Source organism: Malania oleifera, chromosome 7 (assembly GCF_029873635.1).
Source record: "Malania oleifera isolate guangnan ecotype guangnan chromosome 7, ASM2987363v1, whole genome shotgun sequence".
Lineage (NCBI taxonomy): Eukaryota > Viridiplantae > Streptophyta > Magnoliopsida > Santalales > Ximeniaceae > Malania > Malania oleifera.
The window spans coordinates 110,116,347-110,141,078 of record NC_080423.1 but is presented as its reverse complement, the minus strand read 5'-3'; the positions used below and the strand labels follow the sequence as shown (position 1 = coordinate 110,141,078).

General features: G+C 36.7%; 2 protein-coding genes across 3 annotated transcripts in view; one reads left to right on the top strand and one right to left on the bottom strand.

Annotated features, from left to right (window-relative positions):
• The first annotated feature begins 1,986 nt into the window (after positions 1-1,986).
• Positions 1,987-24,732, top strand: part of LOC131160730 (uncharacterized) — a 33,167-nt gene continuing 10,421 nt past the window's right edge. Inside the window, exons 1-3 of one of the 2 annotated variants that reach the window (XM_058116606.1) lie at positions 1,987-2,468; positions 8,681-8,891; positions 16,001-20,733. In XM_058116606.1, coding sequence (XP_057972589.1) covers positions 2,280-2,468; positions 8,681-8,891; positions 16,001-20,733 — 5,133 coding nt within the window. In that variant the 5' untranslated portion in view covers positions 1,987-2,279. The remainder of the gene's footprint in view (positions 2,469-8,680; positions 8,892-16,000; positions 20,734-24,732) is intronic. The other variant, XM_058116605.1, reaches the window with a different exon arrangement.
• On the bottom strand, positions 22,022-23,104 carry LOC131161009 (uncharacterized). Its single transcript, XM_058116867.1, has 2 exons — positions 22,417-23,104; positions 22,022-22,254 (listed from the first exon to the last, which is right to left on the bottom strand). Exons 1-2 carry the CDS (start codon positions 23,102-23,104, stop codon positions 22,022-22,024), a joined length of 921 nt encoding a protein of 306 aa, XP_057972850.1.

Genomic DNA, 24,732 nt, shown 5'->3' with positions numbered 1-24,732 from the left:
AAACAGACTCTTAATTTTTTCTTCAAATGGGTCTAAAATTTGAATATTAATATGACATCTTGTAATTAGTGGATATAAGTTTTGAAAACTACCAATTAAACAATGTTACGTCATTGTGAGTGTAATAGTGTGGTTCTGCATAACTTTAATGGATTCAAATAATAATGTAATCGTATATAATTAATGAATTTTCAAATCTCACAAAAAGATTGTTGGTTTTAAATATTACTCCCTCAAGTTTTTGGTCCATTTAAAAAAAGGTAAGAAAATTAATTAGGTGGGCACTACTATTGTCTTCCTAATTTTCTTCTATCCAATAATGTTTTCACCACCTTCACATTTATTCTTATCATTTCCCAAGCTAAAAACACATTATAATTCAATTTAAATATTAAAAAAGTTTTAATTCTTTTCGAGTTGTTGATTCAATAAATTAATGACTCTAATAGGTTATCATGAGATCATTTATTTTTAGAAAAATCATAGCATACAATGCAAATACATTTAAAAAAAAAAACAAAGAATTTATTCAATTACATATTTTTTAAATAGCTAATACTAGACTTGAGCTATGTAATGTAAAATAAGTTAATTTTCTCTCATCTCTATCTCTTTTCACCTCTATTAAAATTTTGCATAACCTAATTATCTCTCATCACATACCCCTTTTCCCCAATTTTATAATTCAAACTTCAAAACTCTAACATAAAATTTATTAAACTTTAACCGTCATTTGGAACTTGGTAAATATTAAAGAAAGGAAAAAAAATAAAAAGGATTCCACTGTTTGGTTACCAAGGAAACTAAGAAAGAAAAAAAAAAAGTATATTAAATCAATAAACAAAATTTTAATTCCGCACATCCTTAATATTTGGTTTTTCTTAATTTTTAATTATATTAGATTTTTTTTTATTTTAAATGGTATTTGATATAAAAAAGATACAGTAAAAAATTAATTTCGTTCTTATTTTCCTGTCTTTTCCTTCTCCTAAATAAAATCCTTGATCTAAACTTGCCATAACTATTTTGACATTTTTTAAGTAGACATAAATAAAATCTTACTTGTGCTTTTTTTTGCAATGATTTAATCTTTATCGTATTTTAAAATTTTATTCATGAAAAAAAATAAATAGTACAATTTTTTTTTTAAAACATTGTAAAACCTCATAATTGAGGATGAAAAAATCCGCCAACCTTAAGATCACACAAAATTTATTTATCATGAAAAATTACAACAAAAATTTTCACTAGCATCGCAAAAATTTATAAATAAGTGTAAAAATCTTAAGTTACTTATATAGGACTACAAATGAGCCGAGCTAAACCAGTTTCAATATGTTTGAGCTTGACTTAATATAGTGGAAACTCGGCTCGAGTTTGGGTTTGGCTCAATTCAAGCTCAAAATATTGGGCTTGAGTTAACTTGAGATTAGGATGATGACTTTGAGCTTGCGCTAAAATTTTATAAATGACCTTGTGGGGTAAGGTTAAAAAGAACTTTACAATTTGTTTTGAACCTTTTTGATAATTTACTTTGAAAGAAAAGTCACCGTTAGTGAAAAAGAATTGAAACTTTTAACCATTTTGTATTGAGTTTATTGCCAAACTTATTATTAAACATCTTAATGATTCTAATAAATAAGTTTACTCGAACTAATTGAACTACTCAAAAGTTAAAACAAGCGGAACCCATTTGCATTCAAACTCAATTCATTTATTAATGAAACCTAAAAATTAGACTTATAAATTACTTAAATGATGGACAAGTCCGAACGAATTTTTATTGAGTCGAGCTCTCGAACCACTCATGAACAGTGCAGTCTGCTCGCAACCCTAAAGATGCATCACTTAGGAAAATATCCTGTGCATCCAATTGTAAAAATTGAAAAAAAAAAAAAAGGAAAGTAAAAAGAGAATAAAAAGAAAGAGAAAGGGCAAAAGAGTAAAAAAAAAAAGAGAAAAGAAAGAAAAAGAGAGGGAAGGGACTTGCCGAGTTGGCGGGAAGAATGGGAAGACGAGGCGACGACTCATCGGAGACTCCGTTGCCCGTACAAAATGGCCACCTTTTCCACGGCTCTTTTCGTCGCGTCTTCCCATCGTACGGACGATCGTGTTTGTGCGCCCCACCCTTCCTTCCTTCCTCCGTAAGCTTCTCTCTATTTCTCGTTTAAAACCAGGCAAATCATGGAAGTCTTTCTCTCACTCGCGCGCTTTCGCTTCCACTCACTTCCACGGTTCCACAGTGATCGATCATCGCTGCTCATTTCTCTACCCCGCGCATGAATTTGAGCTGTCGATCGGAAATGGCGACGGCGATGAGGGAGCACGTAGAGGAGATTCGAAAAATGAAGTTCTCGATCGGACAAGAGTTTAAGAATCCACTCACCGAAGACCTTCACCAGGCGGTGAAGATCTTCTCCGCTGAACTCTATGCCAAAGACGTCCATTTCCTCATGGAACTCATCCAGGTTCATTCATTCACATATAAAATTTTTAATTTTCATTCCTTCATTGTTTCTAATTAATAAACTACCGTCGCCGCATTCACGTGTCTACATCCGTTCTTCGTAAATCTCAATTAAGATCCTTTGAGAATCCTCTAGTTTGAATTTTTTTTGCTTCGAAATACTTTTAAAAATATTTAGAAAATTAGTTGTGCCTCCTGTGCCAAATTCGCATAGCAAGTAATGCATGTTGGAGCTATTAACCTTCAAATGTTCTAAGAGGCGAGAAATGATCTAGAGATGAGCTACTTCCGTTGTGTAGTTTCATTTTACGACCTTCAATAAAAAAAAGGAAATGAAATGAAAATTGATTCTGAAAATGGACAGGGAAGAATATCAAATAAGAGATGAACTCAGAACAAGACAAAATTTGTAACTTTCTCTTGCAATTTGATATGATCGGTTGGTTAATGAACTCAAATAATTCTAGGCACATTTTCGAAGGCATGCTTCAAGTACCTTGCAATTGATTGTTGCTCTTATTTTTACAAAAAAATTATATTAATATGTACCATTCATATTTTTATTACTGTTATTTAGACGTTCACATAAACAACTTGAGTAGGTACAAATTCAGAAGATATAGTAATTTCTACTTTATATGTTGAAGATTTAGAAGTTTTGACTTTGCAAGTTGGTATACTTCCGTATATATGAATTTAGCATTCTAATTATGCATAGTGGCTATTTATACCCACAATATTGTAAAGCAAGTAACACAATGAATAATACCAAGATTTGACTTTGTATCAGAGCCTCCCAAAAACCTCCATCCAAACTGTCACGACAGCCGCTGCACATTATTCCGGCAAGGAGGTGTAGGCGCCCCATCACCACTGAATCGAACCACCTACAGCTCCAAATCGAAGCACCTGCAGCTCCGAATCGAACCACTTGCATCTCTCTCTCTTGTTGTAAATTGCAATTGCCTTGAACAACCATCGCAACAAACAACTACCACCATATGGTTCCCGAATCCTCTACCCTCGAACCATCAACCCCAGTAATCTATATCCAATTCGAAAATTCTGGCTTCCATGCTAGAGCTGTCCTTACCAAAGTTAACTATGATGTATGATCCCAAATATTAGAGATGCAAATTTCAGGACGTGAGAAGCTCGAATATATTATGGGTAAAATTGATACACTGAAGGAAACTGATGCTACTTATGCAAAGTGGTATGTAGAGAATCAAAAGGTCAAGGGCTGATTGCTGGCCTCCATGTCGTCGAAGATAATGAAGCATTATCTGCGACTGCATACCATAAGGGAAATTTGGAGTGCTCTTGCCAAAGCATTCTGTGATGGATCGGATGAGACACAACTCGACCTCCATCAACTTATTACGGTGAGCTTGTCAAAATTTTCCAAGAATTAGATTATCATGATAAAGTTATCATGAAGGATCCCGATGATATTGTCACCTATAAGAAATCTGTTGCACGGTTGAGAGTGCACATCTTTCTTAGTGGCCTGGATGTAGAATTCAAACTGATTAGAGGTGAGGTTCTTCGAAAGGACCCCTCGATGGACCTCGACGACACCTATGCCTATGTCCGTCGAGATGCTGTACACCGAGCTACCTTAAATGCTGAACCCGATAATCCCGAGTCTTCCGCTCTAATGGCCCAACATGCTAAGTCCTAGCCTTGACAATCTGCTCAAAAGACTAATTCAGACCAAGCACGATCTCATAAGGGCAGTTATGATATAGGTGCTGCCAAACCTAAACATTTGTGCACTCACTATGGTGCGACAGGCCATACAAAGGCATGGTGTTATGACTTAATTGGCTATCCGGAGTGGTGGGATCCAACAAAGGCACCACGCAAGCGTAATTCGAGGCCAAACCACCAAGTCTCTGTTGTCGTGATCAAACCTTCAAATGATGTTGCAAATGCTCCCTCTTTGATTGCTACTTTAGGTAACATTGGTAAGGTTTTCCATACTGATAATTGATTCCGGTGCTACGGATCACATGACCTTTGACAGTCAGTATATTCAGTCTATGAAACAGTCCACCACACATTTAGTCTCTATTACCAATGGCAATCGCTCACCTATGATTGGAGAATGTTCAATTCCTCTCTCACATAATTTGAATCTTGATTCTGTTTTAGTTGTACCTTCCCTCAACCATAAAATTTATTGTCTGTCGCTCAAATAACTAGTGCGTTGTATTGTGTTGTGATTTTCTGGCCTAACCTTTGTGTTTTAAGACATTTGAATTCGGAAGACGATTGGTTGTGGTACTAGAAGGGGGAAAGCTGTACTATCTAGATTTGAAACCTACTAGCTCACATCAGTTGGCTCAAGCTTTTTTAGCGGATTAGATCGACAAGTCCTTCAAAATTTCGTTGTGGCACAAGCGATTGGGTCTTGCATCTTTTGGATATTTAAAAAAATTGTTCCCAAAATTGTTTTCTTAGTTAAAAACTTCAGATTTCAAATGTGATATTTGTGAACTTGCAAAAAGTCACCGTGTATCGTTCCCATTGAGCATGAATAAAAGTCCAGTTCCTTTTATGTTGATCCACTCTGATGCATGGGGGCCGGCTATATACCCTTACTTGAATGGTTCTCGTTTGTCTCATTTATTGATGATCACACTCGTATGACTTGGGTTTGCTTGATGAAATCAAAGAATGAAGCTAGCTCCTTGTTTCAGAAATTTCATAAGATGATCGCCACTCAATACCAATCTCTTATACAAGTTATTCGCACTGATAATGGTGGAGAATTTGTTAATCAGAACCTGAAGAAGTACTTAGAGGAACATGGCACCAAATGACCTGCCCTTCTACCCCTCAGCAAAATGGGGTTGCGGAGTGCAAGAATTGCCACCTACTTGAAGTTGTACGAGCCTCTTTGTTTGGAGCTCACATGCCCACCAGTTACTGGGGTGAAGCGCTCAGTGTTGCGGCTTACCTCATTAACTGTGTACCTACCAGCTCGTTGAATTTTCAGACTCCCTTTGAACTCCTTCATTTGACTGTAAGTGCTCTTATTGCTCCAAATTTATCACCTAGAATTTTCGGGTGCGTGGCATTTGTGCATATTCCTAAGCCATTGCGTGATAGGCTGGAACCACGAGCCCTACGATGTGTCTTTGTTGGCTATGCCACACTTTAGAAAGGCTGCCGCTACTATCATCCCCCATCACGAAAAATGTATGTCACTCTTGACGTTGTCTTTCATGAAAATGACATGTACTATATTGTTCCCAAGTCTTCAAATGAGGGGGAGAGCCAAAATTGATTGCAGACTCTAAATCTAATTCCTTCTTTGGACCATTCGGAAACAAGTGGTGAATTTTTGGATTAAAGTGGTGAGTGTCCAGAGGAGGAAACCGAGCTGTGTGAGCAACCTGTTCTCGACTAACCTGGCGTTCGTTTGAATGAGGAAAATAATTAGAATCAGATGGAAGCAACTCACCAACCGTATGTTCGTTTGAAAGGGGAAAATAATCAAAATCATATGGAAGCGACTCCACTTCAAGTACCATCTAACCAATTGTTTTATGAGGTCAATTCCTCTCCCGAACCCCAGGTACAACCCCAGGTATCTGAATCTCAATTCCTTCCAAAAGTACTACCTAATCGAGTCACTAGAGGTATACCTAGAGTTAACTATGAACTTGTTCTTAGTTCCACTCCTAAGTATCCTATGAGTAACTATGTATCCTACCATAGACTGTCAAAGGAAAGTATGTCATTTGCAAATCAATTATCTGCTGTATCTATTCCTACTAACATGGAGGAAGCTTTGGGAGATCCTAGGTGGAAGGAAGCTATGAATGAGGAAATGAAGTCACTTCAAAAGAACTCAACTTGGGAAGTTGTTGAGCTGCCTAAAGGAGAGAAACTTGTTGGATGTAGGTGGGTTTTCACAATCAAATACATGGTAGATGGAACCATTGAACGATATAGAGCTAGACTAGTCGCAAAGGGGTACACTCAAACTTATGGAATTGACTACATGGAGACATTTGCACCAGTAGCAAAAATCAATATTGTCCATATTCTTATATCCTTGGCGGTGAATCTTGACTAGCTGTTGCACCAGTTTGATGTGAAGAATGCCTTTTTTGCATGGAGACCTTCAAGAAGAAGTATACATGGAGTTGCCCTCCGGATGTAATATGCAGTCAGAAGATGGAAAACATGACTGCAGATTAAAAAAGGCCTTATATGGTCTGAAGCAATCTTCGAGAGCATGGTTTGGAAAGTTTACAAAGTCAATGAAAGCTTTTGGATACAAGTAGAGTAACTCAGATCATACTTTGTTTGTGAAACATAATAAATGAATGATTACTTGTCTCATTGTGTATGTTGATGATATGATAGCAACAGGAAATGATACAAAAGAAAGGAGCGCATTGCAGAACCACCTAGCCTGAGAATTTGAGATGAAGGACCTTGGTCCATTGAAATACTTCCTTGGTATTTAAGTGTCAAGATCAAAGGAAGGTATCTTTCTATCTCAAAGAAAATATGCCTTAGATTTACTAAGTGAGACAAGTTTGACGGCATGTAGTCCAGTTAGCACTCCTATGGAAGAAAATTTGAAGCTAGGCATATATTCGGATCAAATTCTGACAAATAAGGAGAGGTATCAAAGATTAGTTGGGAGACTGATGTATCTTGCAACCTGACTTGGCATATGCATCAAGTGCCGTGAGCCAATTCATCCATTCTCCAAGCGAAGAACATATGAATGCAGTTACTCGCATGTTGCGCTACTTGAAGTCATCTCTAGGGAAAGGGATTATGTTTAAAAAGGGGAATAATCTAGATGTCAAAGGATACACTGATGTAGATTGGGCTAGATCAATCAAAGATTGACGGTCTACAGCAGGATATTTCACGTTTGTAGGAGGAAATTTAGTCACTTGGTGAAGCAAAAAGCAAACTGTAGTTGCTCTATTTAGTGCTGAATCTGAGTTCATAGAAATGGTTAAGGCAATATGTGAATTGTTATGGATTCGTAATTTATTAGAAGATCTGAATATTAAGCGTGACAGCCCAATGAAGCTATATTGTGATAACAAGGCAGCTTGTGATATTGCCCACAACCTAATTAAGCACGATCAAACCAAACATGTGGAAGTTGATAGGCATTTCATCAAGGAGAAACTAGAAGCAAGGATCATTGAAACACCTCATGTCTCGTCTCAAGAACAACTTGTTGATCTACTCACCAAGGTTGTATCAAGTCGAGCATTTGATGATGGTCTCAACAAATTGGGAATGAGCGACATCTATGCACCAACTTGAGGGGGGAGTGTTGAAGATTCTAGAAGTTTTGACTTTGCAAGATGGTATACTTCCGTATATAGATTGATTGTAAATGTGTGTTTCCTAGATTAGAGATATGCTCTAATGGCTGACATATTTGTAGTCCTAAACTTTAGCATTCCAATTATGTATGAGTGGTTATTTATGCCCACAATATTGTAAAGCAAGTAACACAATGAATAATACCAAGATTTGACTTTATATATAAGAGAAGTGCAGAAGACTACAAACTTCATTCAATGTTTTGAAAATTAAGTCATAGATTTTTTGTCTAGCTGGGTTTACTAGGCGTAATTGAATAGATGCCTAATAAGCATGGACATATGAGATTTAATTTTAATCAATTTAAACATTATATCAATTGAATAAATTTCTAAATCTGCCAAGGGACTCATTTAGAGGCGGATAGAAAAAACTTAAATCATATTTGACTCTAATGCAGATTGGTTATGAGTCAGATTTAGTGTGGATTAATGAATTGTTATTCATTTTATCAAGTATATTCCCAGTTTGATACTGTCTAAGTGAGTCTGAAGGGATTATGAAGTTGGTGTTCTGGGTCATTAAAAAAAAAATTTCCTTAAAAAAATCACAAATTTGTTTTGATATTTGATTTTTGATGCACTTTATTTTTAGAAAATATTTATCTTTTTTTGAGGAGTTGACTATCTTTTTAGCAATTATTTGGAAGATTTTATAAGCCTTTTTTTTTTTTTACCTCAGGAAAGGTTGAAGATTTTTTAAGATTACGTTTATTTGGTTCTTGGAATGTTTATTCCGAGAATAGATTAGTTTTCCCAATGTGAATTCTGCAAATAAAACTGTTAGACTTAAATTTCTTAATTAATAAATGTCTATATGTATGTTAATTGGTATTAGAATGCTGAGGACAACGAGTACCCGGAAGGGGTAGACCCATCGTTGGAGTTCATAATCACGTCAAGGGACATAACGGGCACCGGAGCATCCTCGACTTTGCTGGTTTTCAACAATGAGAAGGGATTTTTGGCTAAGAACATCGATTCTATCTGCAGCGTTGGTCGCTCCACCAAGAAAGGCAACCGCAAGCGCGGTTATATTGGCGAAAAAGGTACTTTTCTAGTTTTTCTGAATCCTCTTTGTTTAACCTATCACCTATCGGGATTTAAGTCTTAATCTTCTTTTGTTGTTAGTGAGTAAATGATTGTGCTTATTTGAGTTTGGAATATTCAAACTGCAATGCTGAACTTGAAACTTGAATTTGATTGTCTCAAAAATTTTTAACTCCATTGAACTCTGGGCCTCTTGCGAGCTGCAAGTACCTAAAATTTTAGTTCGACTCAATTAAGCTTAAGTTGATTATATATTGAGATTAGACGCAGGATAAAATATAGTTGCTATATATAATATTAAACATATTTATATATTAAACTAAAAAAATAAAGTTAAAAAGTTTAATTAGATTGAGTAAATTATAAAACTTAAAATCGAATGGTTAAGTTACTTGTTGAGTGTTAGAAATACTTTTTAACATTACTCAAATAGCTCGAGTTCAACTCAAACTTGAGTAAAATCAAGTTGACTTGAACTAGAGATTGAGTTGAGTTCAAGTGACTCGCATGTAGGCTTACTTCAATTACACTCTTAATAAATACTATTTTTTAATTTTTTTAATGAACTTCAATTATAAATTCTCATTTATGAGTTTCATAAAAGAAAAAAAATATTGTGCATGACATGCATTTATTTGATGGCATGAAAAATAAATAAATAAATAAATAAAAGCTTTGACTTTGTCCAAGGAGAAAATTTCAATATCACACTTATCAGAGTTATTTGACTTATCTATCTTTTTTTTTTTAATTTATATTGGAAGTTCTTGAACTTTAGTCACATTACACGTTCATTAAATTTCAATTCATTATAAACCTTTCATGGTGATGTAATGCATAGAGTTAAAGCAGGTTGGGTAAAATGGAGAAGTGCTTCAAGTGTGTTATGTGATTGTAGAATACCCTTAAAATTGAAAGGGAAGTTTTATAGGACAGCTATAAGACCAACTATGCTATATGGATCGGAATGTTGGGCAACGAAGAAACATAATATTCAAAAAATAAAAGTTGCCGAGATGAGAATGCTTAGATGGATGAGTGGTATAACATTGAAAGATAAATTAAGGAATGAACATATTCATGGTAAGTTAGGTGTAACTCCTATAGAAAATAAAATAAGGGAGGGATGACTCAGATTGTATGGACACTTGCAACGTAGGCCACATAGTGCACTTGTGAGGAAGAGTGACTTAGTTACTGTGGGGGGGAATAGAAGGGGGTAGTGGTAGACCTAAAATAACTTGGGAGGAGATAGTGAGTAAGGATTTAATATCTTTGAATCTATAAAAAGAAATGGTCTATGATCGCATGAATGGTAGAAAAGGATTTATATAGCCAACCCACTTAGTGGGACTAAGGTTTGGTTTTGTTGTTGTTGTATAAACCTTTCATGGTGCCTTTCTAAGCCTTTCTTTACTCATTTCCATATCCATTTATGTTCCTAACCAGAGGTAAAATGCAATAGGAAGGTGTAAGTGCTAATGTCAAAAACCTTAATTCAATTTTGCAATTTACTTTATTTTGATAAATAAAAATGTTTATTTCTCGTACTTATTTTTTAGGCAAAAGTCACAAATCTGATTTGAAGTTTAGAAAAAAATAGAAATCTCTCTTGAGATTTTAGTTTCCTAATGTTTGTCTAAAAGACTCAAAATCTCATTTTTCAAAAATCTGACAAACCACTCCAGTTAGTTTATTAGACTTGTCTTTTTGCTTAATAAATGGAGAGATACATGTGTTTTCGGCAAATCTTATTAATGTAAAAGACTTGTCTTACTAACAATTTTTTTTATAATAATATTAATGTAAATGACTTCATTTTAATGTTATCTTCCTGAGTTTGAGTTTGGTTCGTTCGCCATTGTCATTGTTAAAAAGCTATTCTAATCTCTCAAATCTCACTCTCAAATCTCACTAACAGTTCTAGGTCTAGTGATCCTTGAATAAGAAATCACAGCTTCGGTTCATTGACCTATAGCTTTAATCATCATTGAATCAAAACTAGTTTAAACCTTTCGTTCTTAACATTAAATAGCAATACAAAGTAAATGTGATGGCAAAGCATTATCCGCATTTTTATTTTGTCCTCAATTTGTAAATTGATATTTTCTTTTTATTTTTAATAATCTTGGATAGCATGATGATATAATCATTATTATACAAGTCAATGTTTGTATTCTGCAATTTTTAGTAGTTATTGACAGGAATTTTTGTAGTGACTGGGAGGAGCCCAAGCAGGAAAATGAAATGAAAAAAAAAAAACTTATATTGTGCATGCATGCAGGTTAATGGTGACATTTTTAAAATGATATGAGTAGCAATATTAATGATTAGGACCAAAAAACCTTATTCTCCTCTATTTGTATCCTTTTTATGCACAGATTTGTAAGAGTAAGAAAAAAGAAGTATGTAAAGTTCATTTTGTAGAATGTAGACAACTATTTTTTGGGATGACAAGTGGTAATAAGAGGAACTTCTATTTCCCAACTGCACCTGCTCTTATCCCAATTCTAATATTTAGCACTATAGGGTCAGGAGGGGTGGGGGAAAATTAAGAAATGAGTGGTAGGCTCTTTTGTTAAAGGAGCAAATCCTCTATTCTCATCATTTATTTATTGTATCTGACCTTGCAAAATCACTATTTCTCCTTGATGTAACATCTACTCTTGCAAACCATATTAACTACTTTTTCGATCTTTTACAATTATTTCTTTTATCTATGAACATGTTCATATTTTTCGGAGTTATGTTATGCATTTATCTCAACAATCTAACTTTTGTCTACACTTACCGTTTATAATTAGCTTTTAGGCATGCTATTATATTTTTTTTCCCCATATTAAGTTACATTTTGATTCATATGACGTAGTTGATCCAATAATCACCTTAAACAATTTAAAAAGAAAAAATTTAAAAATATTAAATGGCCAGACAGCAAGCTAGGCTGCACTTTTCGATTGTTACCAACTACTTCAATCTTATGGTTAACTTTTTCTTTTATTTTGGAATTTCCTTGTTTGATTGATAAAATCAAGCAACAAGACAATTATTTTATGGAATTTCTTAACCTTTCAAATTAAATTTTTGTTCATTATCCTTCAAAGAACTGCTAAAATTACATTTCGCATGTTTTTTGATATTACTTATTTTCAAAACACTAGATTCTAAAGCTTCTCTCCTATTGCGATTGGAAATTCCTAATTTCCTCCTCCAGTCCTTGTGCTGGTTATTACTCCTTCCTATATATATATTGCTGCATTGTATCTGTATAACTACTGCCTCTCCCACAAACTTTCTTATCACCCTATCCTTGAGCCATTTCTAATCCTAGAACAAACAGGTGTGCATCATTGTTTTCTTCTTAAATTTCTAATTAATTTTTTGAGAGTTATATATACTTCATGTTTGATCTCCTTGGCATAAAAAAATCAAATTTATTTCGTGTCACCCTCTTTCCTTGATATTTGTTAAATTATTCTTTTTTAATATTTCATTGTGTGATCCACAAGTTTAGTTCATTGTAATATGACTATTTTTAGATGTTTCCTTTGTCTTTTTAGGCAAAAACTCAAGTGCTTTTCCTCCATTTTGTCCTTTCATGTAAAAAAAAATTTAAAGCATAGGATCAATGGTTCAAGGCTAAATTTTTTAGATTTTGTTTGGACACGGAGCCCAATGTAAAAAAATTAGGCATTCTCATTGTTCATGGGAGGGTCCAGAATAATGAATTTTAGGAAAATACATCAAAGAAATATTGTGTAATACAAGAAAATCCCAATAATTTCAAATTCATATATTATTATTTTCTCGTGGGCTTGGGGCCCCTCGACCTAGGGCGTTGTTGGGTGGTCTAGGGTCTTCTCAACCCCAAAAGTTAGCTCATGGGGTGAGGCTTTCCCTTGTAGGGAATTAACACGAAATTTCCAAATCTTGTGAGAAACAAAATAGAGAATGAAAAACACGCCAAAGAAAAATAATCACACGCACAAGACAATATTTACATGGTTAAGCAATTTTGCCTATGTCCACGGAGTTGCAGGGTTTCACTATTATCAGGAAGAAAATATAGAGAGTGCGACAGTACAATATTTTCTCTCACTCTATTTCAAATTGCGACAGCCATTTAACCCTAATCACCATAACAACGAATTTATATCCTGTGCACAGCAATAGGCTACAAAACGAGCCCAAAATATTTTCCCAAGGGGCCCAAAAGTACAGCTTGGGCCATCGGCCCAATCCTTCACTCCATGGACTAAGCCTTAGGATAAAAATCTCTCATTAAATCTCCCACTTGGAGACTAGTTCAATCACCAACATCAACTGCAATCCTCCAAAAAGGAACAATCCCTTATCCTTGCAACTCAACCTCTTGTCCTCAAGCTAGAAGGCCAACTGAAGCTGCACACAGCTTCAGCTTCTCTATAGTGACACCCTTAGTCAACATGTCTGCCGGGTTCTTAGATCCACAGATCTTCAAGTATTACCAGCTTATCTTCAATAGGGTAATGGATAAAATGATATTTTGTTTGTATATGCTTCGACTTTGAATGAAAAAACCGAATTTTTAGCAAGAAAGATTGCACTCTTACTGTCACTGTGTAGAATGTCCATTTCCTACTTCTTACCCAATTCATCTAAGAAGCTATGTAGTCAAATCATCTCTTTTCCAACTTCAATTGTTGCAACATACTCAGCTTTTGTAGTAGACAAAGTAACAATTTTTTGCAGATTTGAAGCCCAAGATATAGCCGTACCACCCAGAGTAAATACAAACCTCGTAGTGCTCTTTCTACTATCATTATCACCAGCAAAATCAGCATCTACATAACCCTGCAGTTTCAGACTTGCACCTTTGAAGCAAAGACATGTATCTGATGAACCATTCAAATATCTCAAAATCCACTTGACTACCTCCTAATGCTGCTTTCTTGGCCTGCTCATGAATCTGCTCATAACTCCCACTGCATGTGCAATGTCTGGCCTTGTACACGCTATAACATACATCAAGTTGCCAATAGCTAAGGCGTAGGGCACCTTGCTCATATGGTCCCTTTCTTCTTCTATCTTCGGTGACTATACTTTACTTAGTTTGAAATGACTACCCAAGGGTGTGCTCACTGGTTTAGTTCCATTCATGTTAAACCAGTTGAGAACTTTCTTCACATGCTCTGACTGTGAAAGCTTCAATGTACCATTAGCCTTGTCTCTAATATTCTCATACCAAGAATTTGCTTTGCAGCTCCCAAATCCTTCATTGGAAACTGTTTTGACAATTGCTTCTTTAGATTATTAATCTTCTCAATGCTAGATCCTGTAATGAGTTTATCATCTACATACAACGGTAAAATGATGTAAGAATTGCTAAAGAACCTAACATAGCAATAGTGATCAGTTTCACATCTCTTAAACCCAATTCTATGCATGAAATTGTCAAATTTCTTGTATCACTGTCTTGGAGCTTGTTTTACGCCACACAAGCTCTTTCTCAGTTTGCAAACTAGATTCTCTTGTCTTTGAACAATGAACCCTTTTGGCTGAAACATGTAAACGTCTTCCTCCAAGTCACCATGAAGGAACGCCGTCTTCACATCTAACTGTTCAAGCTGTAGGTTTTTTGTAGCCACCATTCCCAGTATCAGTCTAATTGTTGACATCTTCACAATTGGAGAAAATATTTTTGAGTAGTCAATGCCCTTCTTTTGCTGGAACCCTTTGACAACTAATCTGGCCTTGTAACGCTTGCTACCATCATGCTCATTCTTTATCTTGTATACCCACTTGTTGTGCAAAGCCTTCTTCCCTACTGGCAATTCAGTCAGTTCCCATGTCTGATTTCCCAACGGGAATTCATCTCAACCTTCTTCATGGCTAACTCCCATTTGTTTCAATTTTCATCTTGTAAGGCTTCATCATAACAAAAATGGAGAGTAAACTTACAACAATTGAAATATGCTATAGTTTACTGATAGTTTGTTGCAAAGAAATAGTAGAGAATATAGGGCTGAACAATGTGTGATAATCATGTTGAGGAGTCTGGAAAAGAAAAACCTAGAGTACTCTGTTTTGTGACCTAGAAGAAGAAATTGAGAAGAGAAGATTATGCCCTTTGGAATCCTAAAGCTCTGATACCATGAAGAAATTCAAAGTCTAGAAATTCATAGAGGGAAGAAAAATAAAGAAGGAGAATTGAGAATTGTATATTTCTTGGTGTGAAGATTACACTATACAGAGGCTCCTATTTATACACATTCTCTGTAGACAAATTACACCAATTTAGCCTAATCAGTTACCTACAATCAAGCCAAATCAATCAATAATATCAATCTCAATAAATCAGCCCTTATTTGCTTCTTTGATCAATCTCAAGAGTGATTCTCTTTCATCAATCTTTAATACCAAATCTTCCATATCCTTAACAGTCTTGTCATTTGAACAATAGAGCCCTCTTTCCCTCGCTGTCCAGAATTTCTATAAAAGTTCTTGTTGTAGTCCGTAAATCATCTAAAACTATCACCAATTCTGTAATTTAACTAATAGCTATCAAAACCATCTTTACTTCCATAAACCTTAAAACTGAAAACCTAGCCCACCTATATTGTGAGGATAGGAGTTCCATCCATCAATTACACCCTTAATCCACGTGGGGAAAATCCTCGATTAGCCAAGAAAATGTCATTTCGTGTCTTTTGTATCTGTTTAGTATCCGCCCATAGGAAGTTTGGTGTTTTTTCCTTTTCCATTCACTTTCAATTTAAATTTTCTTCAAGCATAAAATGTCCCATCTTGTTTCATTGGTCATAGAATCCAGTGGTATATCCTTAATAAATCCCTTATTATCTACCTAAATTATGCTTCCATTAATTTGCATGATTATAGTATGAAATGAATCATAGTCAAAGGTTATTTGGATTACTTAGCAATATGAACACCTTCATGCGCATTCTGCAATTTAATTTAAGCTATTGCTAAAATGCATGTCTGCTTATCATTTAGATGTATTCATCTTCCATTTTCCCTTTGGTGGAGGGGTGTTGTTTGTGGATTAATAAATTAGTCATTTAATCTCAATTTTAATCCTGACTTTTTACTTGTTGCTACCCTACAGGTATTGGTTTCAAAAGTGTATTTCTAATCTCAGCTCAGCCTCACATATTCAGCAATGGCTATCACATACGATTCAATGAAGAGCCTTGTCCACACTGCAATGTTGGGTACATCGTCCCTGAATGGGTTGAGGATGACCCAATTTTATCTGATATAAAACGAGTATATGGTGCTGGTAATGCCCTTCCAACCACTACAATAGTATTGCCTCTGAAGCCTGACAAGGTTATTCCAGTGAAGCAGCAGCTCTCATGTATCCATCCTGAAGTGCTGTTGTTTCTTTCAAAGATAAAGCAACTTTCAGTCAAGGAAGATAATGAGGATCCAAGGCTCAGTACTTTGAGTGCTGTAGCTATTTCAAGGGAGACTGATTTTGTGACAAGAAAAAACATAGATGCTGAGTCCTACACTCTCCATCTCTCTACAGATGAAGATGGTGAGAAGTTTCAGAAAGAATGCAGATACTACATGTGGAGACAGAAGTTTCCTGTCAAGCATGAAAATAGAGTTGAGAGGAGAATGGAAGTAGAAGAGTGGGTGATTACACTGAGTTTTCCGTATGGAGAGCGTCTCCGTAGAGGAACAAGCTCACCTGGGGTCTATGCATTTCTGCCTACAGAAATGGTTACAAATTTTCCGTTCATAATTCAAGCTGATTTTCTTCTGGCATCATCAAGGGAAACAATTCTCTTTGATGACAAATGGAACCAAGGGATTCTTGAGTGTGTGCCCCATGCCTTTATTAATGCATTTAAATCTCTGGTGGTGGCAAGAGAAGGTGTTCCGGTATCTAATTTGCCTCCTTTGTTTGGGTTCTTACCCATCAATAGCTCTTCCTATTCACCTTTGAATGCTGTGAGGGAGTCAATTAAAGTAATGCTAGTTGAGGAAAATATCATTCCCAGTGAAACATACACAGACCAGAAGTTCTTTCATAGACCTTGTGAAGTGGGTAGGTTAATGCCTGCTTTCTGGAATATCTTGAGCAAAGCAAAGATGCAAGGGGTGAGCTTGCATAACCTCTCTTCTCATGGAAGTTATATCCTGAATTCTTCCTTTGATCAGTCGAAGTATAACTCAATATTGAATTTCTTGGGAGTGAAAGCTGTTGATAATGAATGGTATGCAAAGTGCATCCGAAGTTCTAATCTTGTATTGGGAGTCTCAGAAGACGTATATTTGGAGCTTCTATGCTTTCTCGCTGAGAATTGGTTGTTGAGATTTCAAAATTCCAACATGAAGAGCATACCACTGTTGAAATATGTCGATTTCAATTTAAATGTCTCTTTATGCACTATAAATGAAGCTGCACAGAGGAAGAGGATGTTTATATCCCATGAAAATCATTGTATCTCATGGTTGATAGATTGGAACAGGGAATTCAGATCTGTAGCTGGTTGGGATTTTTTACCCAAAAGCACTCAGGAAGCTATTTTCTCCTCTTCTCAGAGGGCGACAATATCGAAATGGCTTATAGATATGGTGAATATTACTGCTGTTAAAGTTTATGGATATGCAGACCTCCTCGCTAACTCGCTCAATGGTGACCGGAAGCTTGCTGTAGCGTATGCTCACTTATTATATCACTCTCTTTCAGGAGACTATTTGACTGAGAGGGAGGCTAAATACTTGTGTGATAAAATGCCACTTGTAGATAATTATGGTTGCATAGCCACACGAAGGAATGGGGTTCTAGTCCCTGCTAATGGGAGCCAATGGGTGGAACTAATTGGATCTAACCCATGGAGAGATGAAGGCTATTTGGAGCTGGGCGAGGATTATTTGCACTCGAGCAAGTTTGCAGGTGTATGTACAGCCGGAAAAGAGATGATCAAGTTCCTGAAAAAACATGTAGCAGCTTCTGACATCCCTAATCTAACACCTCCAGATGCCGTGATACCTTCTGTGTCAACTCCACTTACTAAGCGAAATGTATTCTTGCTTTTGGATTGGATTCAAAACATGAGATGTAAGAGGATTCGCTTGCCTAATAGATTTCTGAAGTGCATAAAGGAGGGGAGCTGGTTGAAGGTTTCTTTGAGTGGCAGTCCTGGCTATAGGCCTCCCTCAGAGTCATTCTTACTTACCTCTTCTTGGGGAAATCTCCTGCAAAATGGATCAGTTTTAGTTGATATTCCATTGATTGATCAGGAATTCTATGGGTGCAGAATCACGGACTACCGGGAAGAACTGATAACAATTGGGGTGCGGTTTGAATATGGAGAAGCTTGCCAATTCATTGGGGAGCGGCTCATGTTTTTGGCAGCTTCCTCATCTTTAACTAGAAGCAATGTCTTTTCAATACTTAATTTCATCAGATTTTTGAGAGAAAAAATGCTTCCTGTTGATGATTTTGTACATGCTGTCAGAGAAAGAAGATGGTTAAGGACTTCCCGTGGTGACATGTCTCCAGTTGGTTCAGTACTTTCTGATAAGGAATGGAGAGCTGCATCGCTACTAAGTGATATCCCATTTATTGATCAAGATTACTATGGCAAGGAAATCCTTTCTTACAAAAAGGAACTTCAGTTGCTTGGTGTGATAGTTGGGTTCAATAAGAACTACCAACTTGTTATTGATTATTTAAAACCTTCAATGCATATAGATGCTAGGACATCTGAATCTTTTCTCTTGATACTGGAATGCATTCGTCATGTGGGATCATCCAACAAGTTTTCCAGTACTCTGAAGGATAGAAAATGCTTGAAGACGAATGTTGGCTTCATGTGTCCTTGTCAATGTTTCTTATTCAATGCTGAATGGGGCTGTCTTCTGAAGGTGTTCAACAGTTTCCCACTTATTGATCTAGAATTCTATGGAAGCAATATTGGTTCGTATGAAAATGAATTGAAGAAGATTGGGGTTGTTGTGGATTTTGAGGATGCTGCCAAAATCTTTGTTCATCATTTTCAAAAGCAAGCATCATTGTCTTCCATAAAAAAAGAGCATTCTCTTTCGTTTCTGGCATGTTATAAACATCTAGCCAGAACGTCAAACAAATTCCCAAGAGATCTCAAGAAAAGCATCTCTGAGGTGAAATGGTTACGGACTCGCCTCGGTGATTATAGATGTCCCAAAGAGTGTATACTCTCTGGCCCAGACTGGAAAGCCATCTCCCCGATTGCTCTACTTCCTTTCATAGATGATGGTGAGAAACACTATGGAGATGATATTCATGAATACAGAAAAGAGCTGAAGAGCATGGGAGTTGTTACTGAATTAAAATACGGAGCAAAGTTTGTTGCTGCTGGTCTTTATTTTCCATCAGACCCTGGTTGCATAACTCCTGCAAATGTGATGTCATTGCTGGAATGCATCCAGATATTACAGAAACAGCAAGAAGGCCCCTTACCCGAAGCTCTTTTGAACAAGGTCTCTAAAAAATGGATAAAGACCCATTTTGGTTACGCGTCTCCAGACAATTGCTTGTTGTATGATGGTATTTGGGGCGCTCTTTTACAACGGAATGATGGTCCTTTCATTGATGAAGAATTTTATGGTTCTAACATTGCATCATACAGAAAAGAGCTCAATGCGATAGGAGTAACCGTTGATGTGACCAATGGGTGCCCGTTGCTTGCCAGCCACCTTGACTTCCATTCTGAACTTACTTCTGTCATTAGAATATATAATTATTTGAACAAATTCAACTGGAAACCTGATGGTGAAGCTGATAGAAAGATTTGGATCCCAAATGGGAGTGACAGCGGAGAGTGGGTTAGCCCTGAAGATTGTGCTCTTCATGACAAGGAAGGTCTCTTTGGCTCGCAGCTGAACATCTTGGACAAACACTACGAGCAGCAACTACTTTCCTTTTTCTCGAATGCTTTTGGAGTTAAATTAAATCCTTCTGTGGATGATTATTGCAAGCTTTGGAAGGTTTGGGAAAGCTCAGAACACCAATTATCACAGGCTGAGTGTTGTGCCTTCTGGGGACATGCCACAAGGCACTGGGGTTTGAAGACTCCAAGAGCTCTTGTAGATAGCCTGGTGAAACTCCCTACTGATTCTGATTCTGGTGAAATTTTACTGTTTAACAAGGGTGACGTTTTCCTTGCTGATGATCTTCTGTTGAAAGATCTTTTTCAGCAGTCTTCCCCTCGGCCTATATTTGTCTGGTGTCCTCGCTCAAGCTTGCCTTCCTTGCCTCGTACTAAGCTCCTTGAAATCTACAGAAATATTGGGGTACGCACGATATCTGAATCTGTAAAAAGCGATGATTTGTCCATGATAAATATTGATGAGAAACCTGTGAATTTATTCAAGAAGGGGTTGTTCAAGCTCATTCTTGGGTTTTTAGCAGACCCCTCTGTCCGAATGGAGGTAGAAAGAAGGCATGAAGTTGCTAAACGCCTTGTTAGTGTCTCTGTTTTTGAGACACCGCAACCAATTGCAGTAAGCTATAGTTTGTCTTTGTCTTCTGGGGAAGTAATAACTGTGAGCGCAAGCCGAATGATCCGTTGGGATAGAGAGAGTTCTAAGCTTCTCATACAGAAGGTGGACAAGTCTGAAAAAAAAGAAGTCATTGAGTTCGCGACATATTTTGCTGAAGTAATCTCTGAGGGATTATTGTGGGATAAAGAGGAATGCATACGCGGTCTCTCTGAGCTTATAAAATTGGCCAGCATGCTAGAATTTGACAAAGAAGCAATTGAGTTCCTGATGAAGTACAATAATCTGCAACTTTTTGCAGAGGATGAGGACTTCATCTCTACCACATTTCCTTCAGATTAGGTTAGCACCATCCCTTCTACCCCGCCCCCCACAAAATAAAATAAAATAAAATAAAACAAGCTTCATCTCTCAGTCCCTCCTTTCTGCCTGTTTCTTTTTCTAATGTCTGTGATGTGTGTTATGGTGTGCTAGTAATACTAAGAAAATGTGGGAATCAGTCCGTATGTAGATATTTGTGTCTAGTAAAACTTATTGGTGTTGCTTATGTGCCTGCCTTTCTTCCCTTTAGCTATATATTTTTCGCATCTGTTCCTCGCATAATGTATGCTCTTTTTGTTTGATAGTTTTCATTCTTAATAATCTGTTAATGCTAAATGGAGTACGCTGAATCGGTCTTAAATTTTGACCGATCCACATTATTCATTCAGCCCACTCCTAAGTACATAATTGTGTGGGTTGTAAGCAAAGGTAATTGAACAAAGCATAATCCCTATTGAATGGAGTTGCCTATGTACAAAATGAGTTCGATTGCTGTAGTCTTTCATATTCCAATGTACAAATTTTGTTATTTTTAAGATCCAAGGCCTACTTTTATTGTTCTTCATTGTCAACTGCACCAATCTATCACATACAGGATGCATTGCATGCATAATGTCTTTATTTAATTTGCTCATAAAATTAATTAACTATTTACTTCTTATTTTCATCTGTCAATGGACTATATTTTAACATGCTTAATTGTAGATACTAACAATATGCCTAGTCATGCATTAATATGGGTTAGTTATTGATATTTGTCTGTTAGATACAAGTAATCAGGCCTCTGCCCTCCATCTCTATCTATCCAAGGGATGGAAGGACAGGGCAGCTTTAGATTTTTTTTCTTTTGGTCAAGGAGTTGAATAACGAAAACGGATGGTGAGTGCCTAATTGAATTGATCGAGTCATGTAGGAACAAGGTTTAAGTCTACTGACACCACTTCGCATGCATGTAATAATAATAATAATAATAATAATAATAAAAATAATAATAATGCAGGGGAAATGGAATGAACTCATGAAGTTAGTTTAATCAATTAGAGTAGTCTAACTACATGGCAATGAACATGGCCATGGGACATCCTTTCTCTGACCAATTCATAGAGAGTTACATTACACCTTTACTTTTGGGTACACTTCCTGTTTATGCAAAAGAACAGGACTAGTGACCTAGAAAAAGACAATAGAGAAACCAATACCCCCTCCCACAGTCCCACCTCCCCCCGCCCCTGCCCTCGCCCTCTCACCCCCCCCCCCCTTCTCAAAAAAAGGAAAGAAAAGAAAGGCTGTTTGATTCTTCAATGCATAATCAAGCAGCTGCTTCTTTTGTAAGAAGATGGGTCCTGTCATGGTGACTGCAAGGTGGGTAATAGCAAGACCTCACATTCAATAGGTTCATTACAGCAACTGGCCTTCCTTTTGGTATCACCCTCCCAAATCTCCTCTTTTTACGTTTCTGCTTTTTAGTCTCGGAGTCGTCGCTCAAATCCTTTGACATATCCGTCTCATCATTGTGGGACTTCTCAGAGCTATCAGTCTTGCCTGCTTTGCACATATAAACAAGTGTAGGATGAGAAAAACAGAATGGTTTCTTAATCTTTATTCCAGAAACTAGAATATATAGATTGGGCATCTCAGCTCTTTGCGTGTTGGTATCACTAAATCTATTTCATTTTCAATCTAGGTTGGTAAATGCTCACTTACCATCATCATCGTAGTCGTCGTTTTTATTAGCCAACGAGTTTAGATAATAGATTCGGAAGCTCGGTGATCCAGGATAAAGGTATTCCAAATCCTCGACGTTGCCATTAGTTTTCTCCTCTCCTCCACCTTCCTTTTCTTCTTTAACCTTCTCTTCTTCCTTCGCCTCTGTCGTTGCTGTGCTCTCCATTGCAATCGCTCCGCATACTCTCCCTCTACTCTCATTCTCGGCTTCCATGCTTATTCCCTCCTGTTCTGAAGGCTCTTCCTCCATTCTTTTCTCACACTTGATCTCCCCCTCCATTGTGGGTTGCACTTCCATGGATGTTTTAGCCTCCAGCCCTTCCTCCTTCAAAGCTGCTACCAATGCAGAAACTCCATTTTCCTCTGCACAAGACACCAGATTCTCCTCTGCAGAAGGCTTTTCATTTGGAGAAGCAATATTTTCTCCTGCGGAAGAAGAAATACTTTTTGGGTCATCACAGTGGAGAGACTTGTCAGATGGGGAGGAGTTTTCATCCCCCTGTTCTCCTTTCTCTTCAAGAAGCAGCTCCTTGTTGGAGAGGGTTGGGCCTTTTATTGCAGATTTTCTGTGCCTTCGGATCTCCTCAAACCTACACCGGAGAAGAGGGCGGATGTGAACAGGCAATGCGTTGGCTTCGATGCCCAACTTTGAGGCCCGGCAGCCCATTAGAGAGAGCTAGAATTGTCAAATGAGAAAAATGAACAACACATAGGCAAAGGAGAAACAGAGACAGAGAGACAGAGGGGAAGACAGATTCAGAGGGAGATTGGAAGAAATGGGGGAGAATCGGGAAGTGGGGTTGGGCATTAGAATGCAATGGGTTTTGAAGGAAGAGTGGTCTTATAACGTACAACTGTAAAACAGTTGGTGGCAGTTATATTTAGATAATGAATTTTGGGACTGACTTGGATTTTCCTTTTTTGAACTTTCTCCCTTTGAAGATGCTGTAATGTGTAATTCCTCCCTGTATTGAGACTGGCTTTTGTGCATTTACAGGGTAATTATTAATTAGAGCCCCTTCAAAGGTCATAGGGTAGATCCCAAAAATCTCTCAGGACGACTGTTTTAAAGTACCATATCCTAAAGGCCTACAGTTGTTTTGCCCATTGACCATTAATTGAGGGAGTCCTGTGACTCCTTAAAATACGCCTAACAACTAGGAAGTCCTTGTCAAAAAGAGTAATTCTAAACAACTCACGGACCACGTGGCAGGATCAGGCCGGATCAAGCAAATGGGGTCAATTTGTTTCATCTGTTGTGATCCTGCCACGTAGACCTGTAATATCAGACTCATAAAACAGAGCCTTTTCCTATCAAAAATACCATAATAATATGGGTACTTCAACCCACATGTTTTCAAACATTTATCCTTTCAATAAATTTATATATATATATATATATATATATATATATATATATATATATATATTAAAGTAGATTTTGTGCTAGTATTTAGTGAAAGCATGTCATGTGAATTCAAACGATTAGAGATTCAATGTAGGACTGTTTGAAAACATGAATTTTAGGCTTTGGATTTGAATTTGCGTATGCATATAAGGGTTTTTTTTTTAACTAAAGGAGGGCAGCACTTCTAATTATTTATTGATATACCCTCACTTTTGACGGAGTAATACCGTAGTTACAAGACAAGTAATGGGAGATTACAGATAAAATAGACATTAAAGGTCTCCCAAAAACAACACCAACAATCAACTAAAATAGGATTACAAATTCAAACAAATGCATTTAAGTTTCAGTACATTTTTGGATTCCCGATCAAACATAATATTAGAAAATTTTCATCCCTAATCCATCAGAAAGTAATATCTATTGCCAAACATTTTCTCATGATGTAACCGCTCTGAAGACAAAACATGTCACGTCACATATGCAAGTACCATCCTACTTGAATATTCCTTGTTCATAAAAAGTAGAAGATAAAAACAAAAGAAAACTAATTTAAGAAAATAATATCAGATTATCCAGGGGAGCTGAAGTGGGTTCATTAGTACTCTCATAATGGAATTGATCTGTAGTAGTATTAACAAAACCTATGTTGCTGTATCTGAGTATGACAGTGGATGAATAAATTGATGAAGGAAATTATCTTCACATAGAATATTTCTGGATTGACCATTTGGTTTGGCTTCTTGATTCACCACATTAATTTTATCGGTATGAAACTAGCACTGCCACAGCAGTGTTAATTTGATGCAAGGTGTTCTGAAGCACATCATCAGAAAGTTAGTATGCAATAATTTGCTATCTCTGAGCATTTTGAACTACTCTTACAT